This window comes from Dermochelys coriacea, chromosome 6 (genome assembly GCF_009764565.3).
Source record: "Dermochelys coriacea isolate rDerCor1 chromosome 6, rDerCor1.pri.v4, whole genome shotgun sequence".
Classification (NCBI taxonomy): domain Eukaryota; kingdom Metazoa; phylum Chordata; order Testudines; family Dermochelyidae; genus Dermochelys; species Dermochelys coriacea.
In genome coordinates, this window is record NC_050073.1 from 13758994 (window position 1) to 13778813 (window position 19820).

General features: G+C 57.3%; 1 protein-coding gene across 2 annotated transcripts in view; it reads left to right on the forward strand.

The window, feature by feature from the left end:
* B4GALNT4 (beta-1,4-N-acetyl-galactosaminyltransferase 4) overlaps positions 1 to 19820 on the forward strand; it is a 139314-nt gene that overhangs the window by 93696 nt on the left and 25798 nt on the right. For both annotated transcript variants that reach the window (XM_038406117.2, XM_038406118.2), the window contains exons 4-8: positions 4253 to 4348; positions 4823 to 4913; positions 6088 to 6188; positions 7900 to 7967; positions 12767 to 12845. In XM_038406117.2, coding sequence (XP_038262045.1) covers positions 4253 to 4348; positions 4823 to 4913; positions 6088 to 6188; positions 7900 to 7967; positions 12767 to 12845 — 435 coding nt within the window. The remainder of the gene's footprint in view (positions 1 to 4252; positions 4349 to 4822; positions 4914 to 6087; positions 6189 to 7899; positions 7968 to 12766; positions 12846 to 19820) is intronic.

Genomic DNA, 19820 nt, shown 5'->3' on the forward strand with positions numbered 1-19820 from the left:
CCTCTCTGACTGATTCTGCCGGAGCAGTGCTGGGTTAATGGAACGGCGGGCACAGCTGGTGGCAGCTCTCGTTTTCCATGGGGTCAAGGTCTCCCTCCGTGCGAGCTCCCGGCCTGGCAGGCTGGCATTGTGACAGCGTCAGCCACCCAGCTGGGGGAGAGCAGAAGCCCTGGAGTTCTTCATCCATCATGGCTCAGGGTAGGAACGCGGCCAGCAGAAAGCTTGGCCCAGGCCCCCTGTGCGCTGCCCTCCAGCAGAGCAGGACTAAGAGCAGGGCTCGGGTCAGAGCTCCACAGCGGGGCCGGATCATCTGAAACCTGTGCCGGGCATCTCTCTGCCTAACGAGCTCATGCCGTATGCCAGCGGTGTCTCCTCTGCCTCTGCCCCCCCCGGGGCGGGGGAATCTCTGTGAGACCCGGGGCTGTGGTAGGGGCTCATTAGCCCAGTGTGCTCAGGAGGTGGGGATGCTGAGAGCTGCTCCGAGGCCGGGAAGCTGCCTCCCAAATGACTGCACCTCTCAGGGGAGTGAGCACCGGCAATGCAGGGAGCCCAGGCTGCTGTGCCACATGATGGGCTCTGCTCCAGGACCAGATCCAATGACTTATTAGACGCCCCGGGAGGTTAGTCCCCCGTCCTGCAATGTGTTTGGTGGATGTAACGACACCCTGCGGCGGGGGGAGGGGGAGGCAAGGCCTCTGCTGGTTGCTCCTAGAACTTGGAGAGAGCGACTGGGGCTGCAGATCAGCACGCTGTGACCTGGTGGGGTGCGGTGGCTGGCATCCGCGCAGACACCCCACTGAGAGGGGAGTGGGTCTCACCTTGCCGGTCTCTGCTGCTCCCCGATATCGTGGGTCAGATTCCCATCCAGCCGGGCTACCCCGATCGAGGACTGGCCCTGGATTGCAAGCGTGGCAATAACCCCAAAGGCGGACAGGCCAAAGTGGACTAGGCTCTAGTTCCATCCGGTCCAGAGGGCTGTAAGGGGCAGTAAACCCTCTGGGACGGCAGCCCTGCAGGCGAGGGCAGCCATTGCCTGGGGGGTGGGAGCGTCCCCACGCCCGACGCTGCAGTCTAACTCCTGCTTCCCCAAGCAAACCAAATGGGCACCTCCCCTGACGGTTCCCAGACGGCGAGAGCTCCCCGTTTTGGGGGTTATTGTTTGTTGACACGTGGTGAAAAGCCCCCTTCTGTACCGCAGCTTCGGTTCAGTGGGTGTCGAAGGCCCAGCGTGATCGGCACCGCTGCAGTGGGGTGGCTGTTGGGGCGTCATGGTTGTTGGCGGAGCTGGTGCGATGTGGTGGTGGGCAGAGTGGACCTGGCGTGGCTCTTGGCAGGGCATAGTTGGTGAAGCTGTAGGGGCATGGCACATGGTGTGGTTGTTACAGCTGGTGGGGGGTGGCTGCTGGTGGGGTGTGGTTGGTGAAGATGTGGGGGCGTGGCACGTGAAGTGGTTGTTACAGCTGGCGGGGGGTGGCTGCTGGCAGGGTGTGGGAGTTGGCACAGCTGGCGGGGGGTGGCCATGGTAGAGTAGGTGTGGCATGGCTGTTGGTGGAGTTCTAGGGACAAGGCACAAGATGTGGTTGTTAGAATTGGCGGGGTGTGGCTATTGGCAGGTCAGGGCGGTTGGCACAGCTGCTGGGAGGCTGTGGTGGTGGGCACAGCTGGTGGCAGGGCATGGCAGGGTGGGCACAGCTGGTGGCAGGGCATGGCAGTTGGCAGAGGAAGCAGGGCATGGCGGGGTTGGCGCGGCTGGTGGGACGGCGTGGTGGGGTTGGCAGAGCAGACGTGGCTCTTGACAGGGAATTTTTCCCTGCTGGTGCTCTTCTGAGGCCGCTGAGCAGACAGGCGGGGGAGCTGGTGGTGGCAGCGAGCCATGGCAGTGATCGATACGGCAGATGATGGTGGAGCAGATAGCGGTCACGCTTCCCCGGTGGGGGGGCTGTGCAGCGAGCGAACCCCTGGCTACGCCTGAGCTGGAGGGGAGGCATTAATAACCCTGCTTGTGTTAATGGGAGCTGGGACCTTGGAGTCCATCATGCCGCTGCGTCCCTGCCGCACAGACAGCCTGGAGATTCAGCTTCTCTAGTGATTGCAAGTGGGGGCAGCTCTAGGAGCCGGGGACCCGGCACTCAATTCTTAGCTGCTTTGACCCCGACCGCAGCCCTGACGTGAAAGCCAGCAGCAGGGAGGAGAGCTGCGAGCCCTTGGGGAGGGGGGCACTGCACAGCCGACCAGAGCGGGGAGGGAACCCTTGGCTGTGCCGGTTCTCGTGGTTAGCTGGCTCCCTTTGATCTCCAGGGCAGGGATCAGGGGTCCCTGTCTCCCCACCCACCATTCCCAGTCTCATTGTGCTGCCAAGTGCCGAGACCTCCCCAGGCGCCCAGGGCTGGGGGATGTGCATGGCCAGGGCACTGTGTGCCCGTGCGGAGTGACTGGAGGCTGCTGGGACTGTTCCCCAGAGACACTGCCCCCTGCCCCTCCCCTGTGCCCCGCCACCCCGGGAAGCGTCTTAGCCCTGTCGCCCACAGGCCCGCTCCAAGCCTATCGCTGCCTTCCTGCCTCTACAGCTGCCCTTGTCCCCACCCTCTCTCCTTCCTCCCCAGCTGCGGGGCCTGGCCGGTGTCCACGAGCAGGTGTGGAGCGCGGTCACTGCAGGCAGCTGGCACGTTGGGGCCGGGGCACCGGCTAGGAGGGGGCCCCATAGCAGCACGTTGGGGATGAAGGGATGCTGGGGGATTTGACCAACCATCTCAGTAAACCCACAGCAGACACTGAGATCCCTCTTCTGCCTCAGAGTCACCCCAGTGACATGAGCCATCCCGCCATCAGCCATGTCCATCAGTCACAGCTCTAGAGCTCTGCCACCCACAGGCCTTTCCAGGCCACGGCATGGGGGAGATGGGCAGGGTGGTCTCTTGGTGCGTGGGCAGCACCAGCCCCAGATCTCTCCTCTGCTCCCTGCCAGCATCCACCCTAGGGAACGACTGGGTTCTCCTCAGAGCCTTTGGAAAGGGAATAACAGCACCCGGCTTCCCAGCCACTTCCCTGTGTATCCTGCCCTCCTGAGCATGGCCACCACGCAGGGATCCTGGCCTTTCGAACCCCTGCCTAGGATCCCCCCGCACGTGCCTGATTTCAGCCAGCCTGGCACATGCTAGTGATGGCCTCTGATGGGAGGCCCACCAGGAGCTGAGAACTCTGCTTTGCTCGCTCCTCTACTCTGCTCGGCCTGGGCCTGGAGGTGTAAACAGGAACTCTCCGGTGTCTGCTTTACAGGTGCCTATTCCTTGGGTGATGAGTCTGTTACGGCCCTGGGGGAGGGGGGGGAGCTGCCGCTCAGGCTCGTACTTTTAGCTCTGGGGGTCCCCAGTTGAGTCCTTGATGGGTTGGCCAAGACGTCAGCCATCCCATTTCACAGGAGGGGGGTGGCCAAAAATACAAAGCCAGAGGGGAAATAAATGAGGGTCAATGGTGGAATAATCTCTGGGTCCCTACCCATGGGGCCCAGCCGGCCCAGGAAGGAGCAGTAGGAGTGGGGCGGCTGGTCAGGGTCTGATCTCTGGAACTTGAGCTGTGTCTAGGGCATTTAGGACATGGTGCTAGGCCCGTTGCTGGCAGCTGGCTTTCCCGTCAGCCAGGGATTGGCTGTATCCGCGGGGAGCAGGCTTCTAAGACCTGTTGTAAACTGGGGATGAGCCACCAGTGCATTTGTGCCCTGCTGTGGCTGTGTAGCACCTTGGGGAGAGCTCAGGAGTGGCTGAAGACAGCGCCAGGGCTGGGGAGCTGGCGTGGCTTGAACTGAAACTGATCTTCCTTTGAGCTGGCAGTAACAAGGGCTGGCTGAGGAACCTGGGGCTGCTCTGACCCCTGGTGCAGCCTGGCTGGGTGGGCAGGTAACGCGTGTTAAAAACGCAGCGCCCCAGAAAAACAGCAACCTGCACCCACATTTCCCCTGGAGCGCCACCCAGCGCAGGCGGGGGCATGTGCTGCTAGGCTGCGTGCCCCCTTCCCTTCCACGGCCCCCTGAGCTGTTCCCCTCCCAGTGTGCTGGTCCCAGCCTTGGTCTGGTGTTGTGCGGCTCTCTGAGCCCTGGTGTAGTGGGGTCTGATCCAGCGCTCGTGGGGATCTCTCCACGGCCTCCGATGGGATTTGGGCGTGGCCTTTGGTCAGCGATGGGGAGGTGCACGTGAGCCGGTGGGGGCCCGGCCCAGGACACGCTCTCACACCCCCGTGGGGGCTGTTCATTCTGCAGTACAAGGGGAAGGCGAACCTTCACGTCTTTGAGGACTGGTGCGGAGGGGCCGTGAGGCACCTGAGGAAGAACCTGCACTTCCCGCTCTTTCCCCATGTGAGTACAGGCCCCTCGCTGGGTCACAGCCACACCGTCCCTCCCCTCGGCTCAGCTTGACTGGGGGTCGCTGGCTGATCTGCTCTGGCCGGTACCTTTATTTGCCAGAGTGTTTGGCTTCCTGAGTGCCTGACCCAAAGCCCATTGCCGTGCGGGGAGCCTGTGAGTCGGGGATCCCCTAGGGACTGATCCTGGACAGATAACTCCTGTGGGATCCGTGGGACCTCTGGGGGGAATTTCCATCCATTAGGAGGCCTGCTCAAGCCCCATGTGGGGTGTCAAAGGTGTGGGACTGAAGTGGGCCTGAGGCCCCTGCCCTGGTTGTGGAATTTTACCCTCTCTAGGGACCCAGCGGGGCTGTGGGGCACACTCCCCTGCCTCCCCCAGGAAGTGTGGGTGCTAGTGTGACACGGCCCATAGCGAGGCCTGGGTGTGATGTGTCCCTCTCTTTCTCCCTCATCCCGGCATATGCAGACCCGCACCACAGTGAAGAAGCTGGCTGTGTCGCCCAAGTGGAAGAACTACGGGCTGCGGATCTTTGGGTACATCCACCCCTTCAAGGATGGTGAGCATCTCCCCTGCCCCCCACCTATCAGGACTGGGCTGGGCTTGGGGGCTGCCTCTTACCTTTCGCCCTTGCCCACCTCTCAGGCAGGGGTGTTCAGAGACTCCTAGACTTGAAGGCCAGAAGAGAGCCTGAGATGATTCATGCAGCTTCAGGGAGCTCCGTAAAGCTACGCCCCCTTCTCACTCGCAGGCACAAGGCAGGAGCAGCTATGTAGCTTCAGGGATCCCATACCACTCTCCCACACCAGCCCAGATGGCTCTGAGGTACAGAGAGCAACCTCAGATCCCTCCCAGGACAGCAGCATAGCTTCAGAGTGAACCCGGCAGGGACCCCTAATTTAGCAAGTTACACAGATGTTGCTGACCCAGCCACCATCACCACCCCACCTCCCCGTTGTCCCGCAGTGCAGCGAACGTCCGTCACCCCTGCTCGCCTACCACCGTTCCACACTGTGGGTCTTGGGGATTCTCGTCAGGGGCAGCTGCTGCTACTTTGCTCCATTGCTGTTCTGGTTGCCCCATCTCAAAAAAGATATATTAGGATTGGAAAAAATACAGAGAAGGGCAACAAAAGTGGTTAGCTTTTGGAACAGCTTCTGTATGAGGAGAGATTAAAAAGGCAGGGACTGTTCATCTTGGAAAAAAGATAATTAAGAGAGGGATATGCTAGTGGTCTATAAAATCGTGACTGGTGTGTGAAAAGTGAATAAGGAATTATTTACTCCTTCCCATAACACGAGATTGAAGTGTCACCCAATGAAATTAATAGCCTGAAAACAAACATAGAGGAAGTAGTTCTTCACACGACCCACAGTCTAACTGGGCAACTCACTGCCAGGAGATTTTGTGAAGGCCTTATGAAAGTATAACTGCGTTCAGAAAAAATCACTGAAGTTCCTGGAGGATAGGTCCATCAATGAATATTAGCCAAGATGGTCAGGGACGCAACCCCACATTCGGGTGTTCCTAAGCCTCTGACTGCCAGAAGCTGGGCCTGGATAACAAGGGATGGATTACTCAATAATTGCCCTGTTCTGTTAATTCCCACTGAAGCACCTGGCATTGGCCACAGCTGGTAGACAGGGTACTGGGCTAGAGGAACCGTTGGCCTGACCCAGTATGGCCATTCTTATGGGCTTATATTAACGACTACGTTCTTCCTTGCTCCACAGGGGACTTCCAATTTTCCGTAGCGTCGGACGACAACTCAGAGTTCTGGCTCAGTTCTGATGAGATCCCAGCCAATACCCGGCTGGTGGCATTTGTGGGCAAGGTACCGATCTCCTCTAAACTACTCCTCTACCCCCTGGCAGCCCTCAGCCTATGCAGTGACCGCCCCTGGGCTCGTCCCTCTGAGTAGCAACGCTCTTTATTATTTCCCCGCAACTAATGCCATCTGCTGGGAGAGGAGGAGCCCGTGCTGGGATGCTAAAGTGCAAATGGAGCCGGGACAATTGCTAGTGGGATCCATAGAAAACTTGAGCGAATCCAGCTGTGACCATCACATCTGGAGACCACGCTGTCACGACTGGAACCTGGGATACCAAACGCCATCATGCATGGGTGTTCAGGCTCTGCGTCATGGCCACAGCGCTGCAATAGGGCCTGAGCAGCACTCTCACACCAAATGCTTGTGCTCTTCACCTTAGAAATGTCCCGCAAACTCTGGGATTGAAATGTCTCTGCCTTGCTCTGATCCTGGAGAGTGAATCTGTTCTTGGGCACCAAGCCTGGCGAGAGAGTCTGGCCAGCTGTTTAGGCGAATAGGGAAACTCTGGGAATAGGGGGCTTTTCTTCCCCTTCCTGGAAAGCTTTGGGGGGTCTGCCCTTTAATAACTGTCCGATGGGCGTGGATTGGAAACCATGCTCTCGCTCGGCTCAGGCTTTGCGTTGCTGCCCTGGGAAGATGCACAGGGTAAGGAGCGCTGTTCGGCACTCGTGGAAATGGCTGTCAGATGCACAGGCAACTTTGTTTTTCAAATCTCTTTAAAACGCACCTGAGCCGTAATGGCTCCACAGCAGCCAACAATGGGTGTGCAAGGACCCCTGCCGATTATACTAGCTGTGAGGGCTTCGCTGGTGTCTTAGGAACACAGGAACAGCCGGATTGTTTTAGACCAGGGGTTCTCAAACTGGGGGTCGGGACCCCTCAGGGGGTCGCGAGGTTATTAGGGGGGGAGGTCACGAGCTGTCAGCCTCCACCCCAAACCCCGCTTTGCCTCCAGCATTTATAATGATGTTAAATAGATAAAAAAGTGCTTTTAATTTATAAGGCGGGTCGCACTCAGAGGCTTCCTATGTGAAAGGGGTCACCAGTACAAAAGTTTGAGAACCCCTGTTTTAGATCAAGGGTCCATCCAGTCCCATGTCCGCTCTCCAGCAGTGGCCAGCGCCAGCTGCTTCCTACTGTGGGATTCTTGCACCTTCCATGGGAGATGTGGGACCATCTCCCTCCCCAGCCATAGCTGTTGTCCTAATTTCTCCCAGTGGGTCATTAGTGTATGGCCTGAAGCCCTTGTGCGTGTGCGTAGCCAATGCTCAGCCCTATGCCTCGGCGAAGCAGGGGCATTCTGCTGTCCCTCTCAGCAGGACAGGTGTGGTGCTGCCCGCTGTGACGTTGGGAGCCTGGAATGGTCTCTGCTAGCTCTCAAGGGAGCGAAAGCTGCCGGAGCCTGTGTGGAGCCCCTGTCCGTGGCGCTTGTTCCGCACGGAGCCGTGGCAAGGGAGAGCTGGTGGGTAACATCCTGTCTGATGCAGCACTGAGCATGGAGGGGCCTTGATCCCTGGCTGGGTTTCCAGGCCCTGCCTGAACACAGCTAGATGGTGGTGATGATAAAGCAGCTGGGGAAGGGGCACGCGGAACACGAAGTCCCCTGGGTGCTGCCTTTGGGGCTAGAGGGGTCTCTCAGCCCCCTGGCCCCACCTTGGTGCTTGCCCATCAGCTGGTTAGAACTAACTCTCATGCACTCTCTCTCCCTCACCAGCTGGGCTCCGAGTGGACGGCTCCAGGGGAATTCACCAAGTTCAGCTCTCAAGTCTCCAAACCTATCCGGTAGGCGGGACCCTCCCTGCGCCCGCTCGGTCCTTTCCTTGCCCAGCTTCAGCCCCAGCAGGGTCACGGGGGAATGGGGGAACGGGGCAGTGTACTGCAAGCAAACCCCACCTCCAGCCCCACTCCTTTGTTTTCCCCATCAGCTTTTCCCCTTCGCTCCCTTCCTCCCCCTCCCATCTGGCCCTGCTTCCCCTCCCCTTGTGTCCGTATCCCCACACCCGCCCACCAACCCACATCCTGCTGTGTCAGTGAGGGGTTCCCCTCCCACCACCCAAGCGCGTTGCTTGTCGACATGGCTTGAGCTGGAGCTGACAGCTCTATTCTGGCTCGTCTCTGCCTGCTCCATCAGCTCGCTGTCAGGCAGCATGTTAATGCCTGGGCTGGGGGGGTCCTTTCCTCCAGCTCCGTGTCACAGCCTCGCTCGCTCTGTTCCTCACCAGGGCTCCCAGAGCTGCCGGCTTTCATGGGTCAGCCCCAACCCCTCTCCAGCAGCATCAGGGGGTGCTGGTGCTGCACAGCTAGAACTCAGCGACTGGGGAGCTGTGCTAGTTAGGAGGGTCTGTCCTGGGTTAGAGGCCTGTCCCTGTCCCAGCACTGTCCCTAACCCTCGCCCTTGTCCTGGCTCTCTGGGGGGTGCTGGGAGAGACAGGTACGGACAGCGGCTCTGAGCGCGCGGAGTTCTCCTGCAGGACTCTGGTCTCTGAGCTTGCTCCGCCAATAGCACTAATGGCCAGTGCAGGATGCTCAGAGGTGCATTCGGCTTGCTTATAGCATCCCCCTCGGGCAAGGAGGCAGGAGAAGAGAGCCAAGCAAAAGCAAGAGGGAATCCGTCCAAATGCAGGAAGGAATCTGAATTGCAGGGACCCTGCGTGCAGGGCAGAGCCCCCCAAACCAGGGCTGGCCATGAGCCAGGCAGGCAGCTGGCCAGCACTGCTCCTCTGCTTGTGGGGGGGTGCAGCCTAAGCAGCCTCCCTCATTAGCTGTTGGTGGAGCCAGTAGGGAAGGTTTCCAGGATCCAACGTAGCAGCATGTGCTAGGGCACAGGTAGCCCTGTTTGTGGAGGTGCTGGGCCCCCGCAGGCCCTGCTGAGTTCAGCAAGTGCTCAGAAGGGCCAGTGGCCTCTTTTAATTTCAGCATGTCTCCATGTTCAAGAGATTGTGTGTAGATAAATGGGCTTCACAGACTGGTACCCCTGCACTAGAGGCAACAGATCCAACCACACCCCTTGCTCTGACTGTCCCCTTCACTGGCATGACAAGCCTCTCTGCTGACACGTTGCTAGCAGCCAGCTGTGAGTTCCTTCCAGCCCTTCTGTTTCTCATGGCCCCTGTGTGAGCAATAACAGTACTGCATCTGCACTCCCTCCGGCTGGGGAATCTGCCAGCACAGTGGGGATGCTAAGGAACTGAGCCTCTCAGTGCCCCTGGAGGTATTATCTCTGCAAATGGGAGACCTGAGCCACAGGGAAGGGAAGATGAGCCAGAAATAGAACCCAGGAGTCCCGGCTCCCAGTCTGTTCTCTAACCACAAGACCGTCCTTCCTAGCCTGGGAATGCTTGATTTGTAGCATCAGGTATTTGGCTCTTCTCCGCTCTTTTAATTTCACCTGAATAGATCTCCCTGCTGTTAACTCTGCTCTCTGACAGTACTGACAGCAATGCAGGGATTGCCAGACAGGGGCGGACCCAGGCCATTCTAGTTCACCGTCCTGTGACCAGCACTAGATGCTGCAGAAGAAGGTGCAGGAAACCCCACAGTAGGCAGATGTGGGCTAATCTGCCCCCTATGAATGTCTAATCCTAACCCCTAATAACTAGAGGTTGGTGTAAGCCCTGAAGCATGATGCTTCACCTCCTTTCCCGATTCCTCTCTTAGTATTAAAGCTCTGGATATCCTGTGATCCACATAAAGGTCCAGTCTCTGTCTTGCTAAGTGTTTAGGCTCAGTGACAGCTGGTGGCAATGAGTTCCACAGTCCAAAGGCACATTGTCAGTCTCATTTTTCCTGAAGGAGGGGAGAAAGGGAAGAGCTCCTCTGGTTTAACTGAGTGGTGACAGGCCTGCCCCTTTGTAGTAGTTTATAGAGCATGGTCTGTGGCCACAGAAACTGTATCACTGCTGAGGTAATAAACCTAAGGGCTTAGGAGTGTATACCCCGCTTCCCCCAGACAGGAGATCTGCCAGGTTTCTTTACACCAGATGTTATTGACCTCACTCCTGTGGGGGGCCGTTCCCAACCCTGGGCTTTCCCAGTGACTGTGCAGTGGGAGGGGACTCACGTGTGCCCCTCCCCAGGAACAGTTGCACCCTGCCGCTCGCCACCCCCATCCGCCCTGGGGCTAGCCTGGAGTCCCAGCCCGCGTCCCTTCACCCCGAAGGCTTCGCGTGCCTGCAGCTGCCCTTGCAGATGATGAGGAGGGGGCAACATGATCCTCTTATTCTAATTAGGGTGGCAGTGAAAGAAGGGGGGAGGGGAGCATTGGTGGCAGGGGCATTCGGGCGCACAAGCCACACTCGGTTACACCCAGCCGATGGGCGGCCGGCCAGCCTGGAGCCATGAGAGCAAGATCTCCCGGAGCTTCAGGGGGAACCAGAGCAGCATGTTGCACTCAGACAAAGCTGGGGGGTGGGTCAGATACTCCTGTGCTGAGTTAGCTGGCGATGCACGGTAATGTGCTGTTCTCACAGGGACCGCACCAGGCCCAGTGCTGACTCTTCCTGGGTATCGCAGTCACCCAGGGGCAGAGTTAGGTAACGCTGGCTTCTGCTAGCTACCCCTATTCAGGACATCTCAGCCCCCCTGCTATCTCCACTCTGGGCCCCACGCAGCTCTGCCAATGTACTCCATCTCCTAGCTGCAGCGTCCCCTGTTACTCCAGTCCAGGAACCCCCCTTCGCGGAGGTTGCTAGCTTGGCAGCCTCACTTTCTGAAATGCCTGGGCCCCAGTGCGTGCTTGGCATCATCCAGAGGAACTGTGTATCCCTAGAACCGAGAGAACTGGCCAACAGCCACTGCACCTCCATGTGCCTCGCCCTGTCCTGCAATCCTTGTCCGCCACTGCAGTCTCTCCCAGGCAGTGTGCAGGGTCCCTGCCCTGCACAAGCAGCTGCAGGGAACTGCCCCTGTATCATCCTAGCCAGAAAGCACCAGCATTGGGGTCCCTTAGTTCCTCAGAGGGACCTTCTGGGGGCCACGGCCCTGCCCAGTGCCCTCTAATCCCCCTCCCCAGCCTGGCCTTGGAGCTGCTGAAGCTCAGGCCCTCAGAGGTGTTACATGACGGGGTCACCGAATGCACATTGGAGGCTGCTGTGGTGGGGCTGTCTGTCCGTCTGTTTCCCGCTCAGTCGGATGCTGCTGAGGGTGGGGGCAGGTCTCCGGGTGGTCTCTTCCCACCCTTGCATTTGAACACTAGTAGCCGGGGTCAGTGCTCCCAGTGTCATCACAATGAATGCTGAGGGGTTGGGGCCAACAGCCCCCTCTCCTGTCCTGGGGTGTCTCCGGGGCTGTGGGTGGGCTAGGAGATGCCAGCCGAAGGGGTTAACAACCTGGCTTCCCTCCCAGCACATCTCAAAGCTGAGTGTCCCAGAAGCACCGTGTCTCTCCTGAGGCAGGGCATTTGCAATGCGAGCCGGGCCCTGGCCCTGACTCATGCCATCCGGGCAGACAGCGCTCCGGGTGCTGGGCGGGGTTCCCATGGCAGTGTGTCACGCAGCCCCCCAGGAAGTGGGGAGGGAGGGTTCAGCTCAATACCGGGGACTGACAGGCAGCACAGAGAGAGCAGCAGGCTCGGCGCAGGGTTTGCTGTTTCCTGAGTGGAGCTGTCAGCAGCACTCTCTTCCCCATCCCCCTCCTGTGTCCTCGTACCCTTCCTTCCCACAACGCCCGCTCCCCCAGAAAGGTTGTTTGCAGAATGGCTGCAGCTTGACAGCATCACTTCATGTTTCCATTCACCGTATCTCCGAGCCCGGAGAGGAAACACCATGTCAATCTCGCGCTCCCGCTCCAGGAGCAGCAGAGGCAGAAACCAGGCACAGGCCCTGGGCATATGCGAGAGAGGCAGCAGAATCAGTCACTGTAACCCATAGCAGCAGCTGGATCCCCACCACACAGGCTAGTGAGGGTCTCCCTGCTGGGGGGGGTATCATGTGTCGGGGAAGCCTTCTCTACGCTGCCCCATGGTGAGCCAGGAGGTGTCGGGGAGAGCAGAAGGGCAAAATAGCAGAGGGGGTTTGTGAGCACCTATCAGAGCGAGTGTCCTGCTCCATGCCCAGCGGCAGCCGGAGGAACCTAGGCATCTCTCACAGCCGTGGAGCTCTGTCAGCTGCTCCACACGGCCCAGCCTCAGGCGGAGAGCGAGCTGGGAAGATCCCTCGGCCAACGGCTTGCTTGGGAGGGACAGTGCATGTCTGGGACGGGCTCTGTGGGGGCCATCCTGGGAGGTGGGAAGGAGAGCTGGGAAGGGGGCACAGCTCCTTCATGCCCTCTGTGAAATCCCCTCAGGACCTGTCGGCATGTCCCGTGCAGGAGAGGTCTCCTCTGCCTGGGTGATGGGAGAGCTGCTCCCACACCAGTGCAGTGGGCTCTTGCTGTGAGGGTGAGGGAACTGCCCTACACGCTGATCTCCCAGCCGGCCATAAAACCCCTCGACACACGGCTGCTGCCACCGCCTCCAAGTGCTCCCCTGCTTCCGGAGCCGACCTTCTGGGGCTAGAGGGCTGCAGGCTCTCCCCCGGAAGGAGGGCTAGAAGACCCTTGTCAGGGTCACTGGTTCCTAACCAGCCTCTCTCCCTCTCATACAGCCTCATGTCCTCCAGACGCTATTACTTCGAGCTCCTCCACAAGCAGGATGACCGCGGGTCGGACCACGTGGAAGTAGGCGTGAGTAACCTCTGGTTGGGCCTCCCAGGCTTGCTCTGTGGTGCTGGCTTAGCCAGGCCCCGGCTCGCACGACCGCTTACCTTCGGAGAAACGCTCTGAGAGTCAAGAGCGTGTCCCTGGGTGGCCTCCATCCCCTCGCTGGGCTCTGCTACTTCCTTTGCCAAAGCCTCAACTTGGATCTGTTCCAAGGGTGAAGGTTTGTCAGAGGACAGTGGGAAACCTGCAGTTGAATTCCCCATTCCCCACCACACCCCGCACCCCAACTTCAGCCCAGAGAAAACCTGTGGGAGGCCTGAGCCCCAGCTCCCACCATCTCTTCCCTGCAGCCCTGGAGTACATCCCCTGCCCGCTTACTTGTATCTGAACCCTGTAGATTCCCCCGGGCAGATCCCTGACCTCCCCCCTCATCTACCCTCCCGGGCACCCTGTGGCTCCCATCTCTCCCTGGAGCTTTCCCTAGAGATGATCCTTCCCTGTTGTTTGCGCACTTAGTGTGTTCTGGGCAGGGCATCCTCCTTGGACATCGTGCGTGGCTGGTAGTCTCTTCATAGCATTGCACTGTAATGCCCCAGCCTTCTCCTGGGATGAGACACTACAGGGCATCAGGGTCAAATCTTCCAGCGGTGGCCCCCGATTCAGAGGCCCAGAGCCTGGTTCTCAGAAGCACTGAGCACCCATGTCTCCAGCTGACGCCAGTGGGATCGGCAGCTGCTCAGCACCGCTGATGATCAGGTTCTCTGTATCTCGAGTTAGCCCGAAGTCTCTGCAGGCTCGGGGTGGAGCAGGGAGGGGACTTCTGGAGCCCAGTGTATCTTCGGGGCCCTCCCGTCCCTGCCCCAATCTCTCCTCCAAATTTCCAACTCCCACCTCATCCAGTTCAAATCCCGATGGCTGCAGAGGGGCTTTGCTGGAACACATGGGAGGCTGGCCTGGCCCTGCCCGAGGGGGAGTCACTTAGTCTACAGAGCCCATCCTCCTCTTTCGATAAAGAAGCTGCCTAGCCAGCTTTGCTGCCTCGACAGGAGGGTGCCACCATGAGCTGTGTGTGCTGCCTGCTGCCCGGGTCAGTCAGAGGGGGGCATCTCAGGCCTTCGGCAGGGAAGTGAGTAAAGCTGTCTCTTGCCAGCCCCTCAGCAAAAGGCAAAAGGGCCCAAGGGATGGCTAGTGCAGGCACCCTGTTTGCCTGTGGCGTGGTCCCTGTGGGACAGGGTGGGACTCCTCCTCTTGAGACCATCCAGCTGAGCGTGAACGAAGCACTGCTGGAGGGGGATAATCTTCCCTTGGCTGGAGGGGATGGGAGGATGTGCTCTAATAGGTCTCGCCCATCTCTAGCCTCCTAGAGCCAGACCTCAGCGGGTGTCATTCAGAGACACCCCAGTGGAGTGGCACCAGTTGAGCCTGTGATTCTAGCCTCCCTGGGTGCGTTGAAGGGCCAGCCCCAAAGGGGTGTCTGCTCCCTCTGCCCATGCTATGAGCTGGCAGAGCGCGGGTCAGCGTAGTGCGTCTTCCCAGCCTGGCGCTGGGCGGTTTCTTCACGCGCTGGGCGTCCAATGGCTTGTCAGTGCTAACGGCCTTGCTCTGGCCTCAATGCTTCTCTCATAGCGAATGCTAATTGAGCGTTGAGAGGAGTCCTGGCTCCAGGACTCGGCAATGAATCTGCCAGCCATCCCTGGCCCGGACCGCCTCTCTCCTCTCCTGGAGACCATCCGTCATCCCTAGAGCAGGCATTCCCTGCCAGCTGGGCACCTCCCTGCGGCCGGTGGAGGAGGGGCGAACCCACCTCTAGGCACAGCCATCTTTTGTGCTGGCTCTGTAGAGCCACGTGCTCTCCTGAGGCCCTCAGAGCTTTTGGGGAAGGCCGGGCGTTAGCTAGGCAGTGACATGCGCTGGGGCTGGGATCAAGGCAGGCAGGCACTTCCCTAGGTGTGAGGGCTGCTCTGTGCTCAGCCTGTGCCCCTCAGGTTGCCAGGCTCTGGTGCACACACACCTGCTGGTCTTGGTGCATCCAGCCCTGGGTGCTGCTTTGGGCTTCCTGTCCTTGCCTTACCCGTGAGCCTCTGCAGGGGGCGCTTCCCCACATTCCGTTGGGCGTTCTCCAGGCCATCATGGTGCTTGGGCTGCTTGTGGGAGACGGCGGTGTGCAGGAGCCGGAGCCATGCCGGGGGCTAGGGGCCGTACCTGTCAGTGGGAGACTGTGGAAAGCGGCTGATACAGTTGAGATCTTGGTCTGCTATGAGTTGCCCAGAAAGGTGGGGACGGACGGACGGACAGACAGGTGCCCGGACAGACAGGCGCCCAGCCAGCCAGCATCCCTTCCCCCCTGTCCTGCCATGGGAAGCCAGCGCGGCACGAAGCAGCGCTGCCTGCAGAACCACCGAGTGGTGCCTGTGCCTTCGAGTGACCTGCAGAGCGTTACCCACAGTGCAGTCTCCCGAAAGCCTCTCCTGCCCCATCGCTTCGCAAGGTCTGGCCTGAGCAGGGTCCCAGCAAGCAGGGACAGACGGAAGCTTTGGGTGCGTCTCTGGGAAGCTGAATAACCCTCTCAGCTGGGCGTACAGGAACCTAGTGACCCTCCTGTGGAGCCTGGATTCTCCTTCCCCGCCCTCATTCAGCTCTGGGACTGTGCCTCGAACCTGCCTCCCTCAGCCTCAGGGCTCCCTTCTGCCACCCTCAGCACCTGGTATTTGTGAGGGGATACAGGGCCTGATGGCAGCACTGACAGCTACTGACAGTCTCCCCTAGCACCTGCCGCCTGGACATGTGGGCCCATCCATTTCCCCTGGAGCATGGCCTTTGCCCAGCTCACACAAGGCTGCTCTGCAGGGGCAGGAGAGAACAGGTGGCTGCCTAGCAGAGGAGGAGCATTAAAGGCGACCTGCCAAGGGATTTTTAAAACAGGGTGGGTGCCCTTTTCCACATCTCTGAGGCATGTGAAGATTCATAGATTCATAGATACTAAGGTCAGAAGGGACCATTCTGATCATCTAGTCCGACCTCCTGCACAGCACAGGCCACAGAATCTCACCCACCCACTCCTATGAAAAACCTCACCTATGTCTGAGCTATTGAAGTCCTTAAATCATGGTTTAAAGACTTCAAGGAGCAGAGAAGCCTCCCTCAAGTCAACCATGCCCCATGCTACAGAGAAAGGCGAAAAACCTCCAGGGCCTCTTCCAATCTGCCCTGGAGGAAAATTCCTTCCTGACCCCAAATATGGTGATCAGCTAAACCCTGAGCATATGGGCAAGATTCACCAGCCAGATACTACAGAAAATTCTTTCCTGGGTAACTCAGATCCCATCCATCTAATACCCATCTCAGGGGATTAGTCCTATTTACCCTGAATCTTTTGCCCCCACTGCTTCCCTTGGAAGACTATTCCAAAACTTCACTCCTCTGATGGTTTAAAAACCTTCGTCGGATGTCTGAGAAGGGCACTTTTCCCTGCTTGTTGTGCACTGAGGAATGTCAGGAGTGTCAAATCCGATCTCCTGTCTTTGCTGGATGACCTCTTGGGCAACTCGGAGTGTGTGCATTGGGAGCACGGGCGCCTTAACGGGCGCGGTTGGATGTTGGGTCTTCAGCAAAGACTTCTTTTCTCCACAGTGCTTAATCACAGAATATCAAGGTTGGAAGGGACCTCAGGAGGTCATCTAGTCCAACCCCCTGCTCAAAGCAGGACCAATCCCCAGTTTTTCCCCCAGATCCCTAAATGGCCCCCTAAAGGATTGAACTCACAACCCTGGGTTTAGCAGGCCAATGCTCAAACCACTGAGCTATCCCTCCCCCCATTATTAGCACTGAAGTTAAATACGTGCAGACGAAACACCACAAAGTTCTAGACAGTCTGATAATCCCCCCTCCCTTCCCCCTCCTAGCGGCTCAGCTTTGACACTTTTGAGGGCACCATCTCCCTAAGTCTCCCATTGCCTTCAGCACAGGCAAGACTTTGAATTTCAAAGGGGAAAAAGCAAGCTGGGTGGGCAGGAGAAAGCCTTTTGGGGAGGGAGATCCCTTTAAAAGGGATCGTAAAGAAGGGAGGAACCCCGGGGTATCTTCCCCTTGGCAGTTCCCCACTGTACCACTGTGAATTTAGGCGCTGGTCCATACACAAAGTTGCACCCATTTAGCTACAGGTGTGATCATTTAAAGTGGCTTTAGTTAAACCAATGCCCAAGGCTGCCTGCATGCAAACTGATATAAAACTTAAGTCGATTAGAAAGGAGTTTAAATTCAACTGAAACGAGCCACTCTCAGACAGCAATAGAAGCATTGACCCAGGGCTTTGAGTCAACATAACAGCCTTGGTATAATCACCCATGTAAGTTGACGCAGTGCTGTTTCTGTGCATAGACCAGGCTTGAAGAGAGGCTGGGGAAGAGAGTGCTGTTTTAGGGCCTGAGCCAAAGCTTGCTGACTTCCGTTGGCTTTGGATCAGGTCCCGAGATGGCAACTTCAGTAAGAATCATAGAATCATAGAATATCAGGGTTGGAAGGGACCCCAGAAGGTCATCTAGTCCAACCCCCTGCTCAAAGCAGGACCAAGTCCCAGTTAAATCATCCTAGCCAGGGCTTTGTCAAGCCTGACCTTAAAAACCTCTAAGGAAGGAGATTCTACCACCTCCCTAGGTAACGCATTCCAGTGTTTCACCACCCTCTTAGTGAAAAAGTTTTTCCTAATATCCAATCTAAACCTCCCCCATTGCAACTTGAGACCATTACTCCTTGTTCTGTCATCTGCTACCATTGAGAACAGTCTAGAGCCATCCTCTTTGAAACCCCCTTTCAGGTAGTTGAAAGCAGCTATCAAATCCCCCCTCATTCTTCTCTTCTGCAGACTAAACAATCCCAGCTCCCTCAGCCTCTCCTCATAAGTCATGTGCTCTAGACCCCTAATCATTTTTGTTGCCCTTCGCTGTACTCTTTCCAATTTATCCACATCCTTCTTGTAGTGTGGGGCCCAAAACTGGACACAGTACTCCAGATGAGGCCTCACCAGTGTCGAATAGAGGGGAACGATCACGTCCCTCGATCTGCTCGCTATGCCCCTACTTATACATCCCAAAATGCCATTGGCCTTCTTGGCAACAAGGGCACACTGCTGACTCATATCCAGCTTCTCGTCCACTGTCACCCCTAGGTCCTTTTCCGCAGAACTGCTGCCGATCCATTCGGTCCCTAGTCTGTAGCGGTGCATTGGATTCTTCCATCCTAAGTGCAGGACCCTGCACTTATCCTTATTGAACCTCATTAGATTTCTTTTGGCCCAATCTTCCAATTTGTCTAGGTCCTTCTGTATCCTATCCCTCCTCTCCAGCGTATCTACCACTCCTCCCAGTTTAGTATCATCCGCAAATTTGCTGAGAGTATCCAATCCACACCATCCTCCAGATCATTTATGAAGATATTGAACAAAACGGGCCCCAGGACCGACCCCTGGGGCACTCCACTTGACACCGGCTGCCAACTAGACATGGAGCCATTGATCACTACCCGTTGAGCCCGACAATCTAGCCAGCTTTCTACCCACCTTATAGTGCATTCATCCAGCCCATACTTCCTTAACTTGCTGACAAGAATGCTGTGGGAGACCGTGTCAAAAGCTTTGCTAAAGTCAAGAAACAATACATCCACTGCTTTCCCTTCATCCACAGAACCAGTAATCTCATCATAAAAGGCGATTAGATTAGTCAGGCATGACCTTCCCTTGGTGAATCCATGCTGACTGTTCCTGATCACTTTCCTCTCCTCTAAGTGCTTCAGGATTGATTCTTTGAGGACCTGCTCCATGATTTTTCCAGGGACTGAGGTGAGGCTGACCGGCCTGTAGTTCCCAGGATCCTCCTTCTTCCCTTTTTTAAAGATGGGCACTACATTAGCCTTTTTCCAGTCATCCGGGACTTCCCCCGTTCGCCACGAGTTTTCAAAGATAATGGCCAAGGGCTCTGCAATCACAGCCGCCAATTCCCTCAGCACTCTCGGATGCAATTCGTCCGGCCCCATGGACTTGTGCACGTCCAGCTTTTCTAAATAGTCCCTAACCACCTCTATCTCTACAGAGGGCTGGCCATCTCTTCCCCATTTTGTGATGCCCAGCACAGCAGTCTGGGAGCTGACCTTGTTAGTGAAAACAGAGGCAAAAAAAGCATTGAGTACATTAGCTTTTTCCACATCCTCTGTCACTAGCTTGCCTCCCTCATTCAGTAAGGGGCCCACACTTTCCTTGGCTTTCTTCTTGTTGCCAACATACCTGAAGAAACCCTTCTTGTTACTCTTGACATCTCTTGCTAGCTGCAGCTCCAGGTGCGATTTGGCCCTCCTGATATCTTTCCTACATGCCCGAGCAATATTTTTATACTCTTCCCTGGTCATATGTCCAACCTTCCACTTCTTGTAAGCTTCTTTTTTATGTTTAAGATCCGCTAGGATTTCACCATTAAGCCAAGCTGGTCGCCTGCCATATTTACTATTCTTTCGACTCATCGGGATGGTTTGTCCCTGTAACCTCAACAGGGATTCCTTGAAATACAGCCAGCTCTCCTGGACTCCCTTCCCTTTCATGTTAGTCCCCCAGGGGATCCTGGCCATCTATTCCCTGAGGGAGTCAAAGTCTGCTTTCCTGAAGTCCAGGGTCCGTATCCTGCTGCTTACCTTTCTTCCCTGCGTCAGGATCCTGAACTCAACCAACTCATGGTCACTGCCTCCCAGATTCCCATCCACTTTTGCTTCCCCCACTAATTCTACCCGGTTTGTGAGCAGCAGGTCAAGAAAAGCGCTCCCCCTAGTTGGCTCCCCTAGCACTTGCACCAGGAAATTGTCCCCTACGCTTTCCAAAAACTTCCTGGATTGTCTATGCACCGCTGTCTTCAGTAAAGGAAACGTGCCCAGCTGCTCAGTGGGGTTTCTGTCTCGTTTTGATTTCAGTAGTTTAAGCACAAAATACTGTGCGGCTGACTTCAAAACTGACGTTTAATG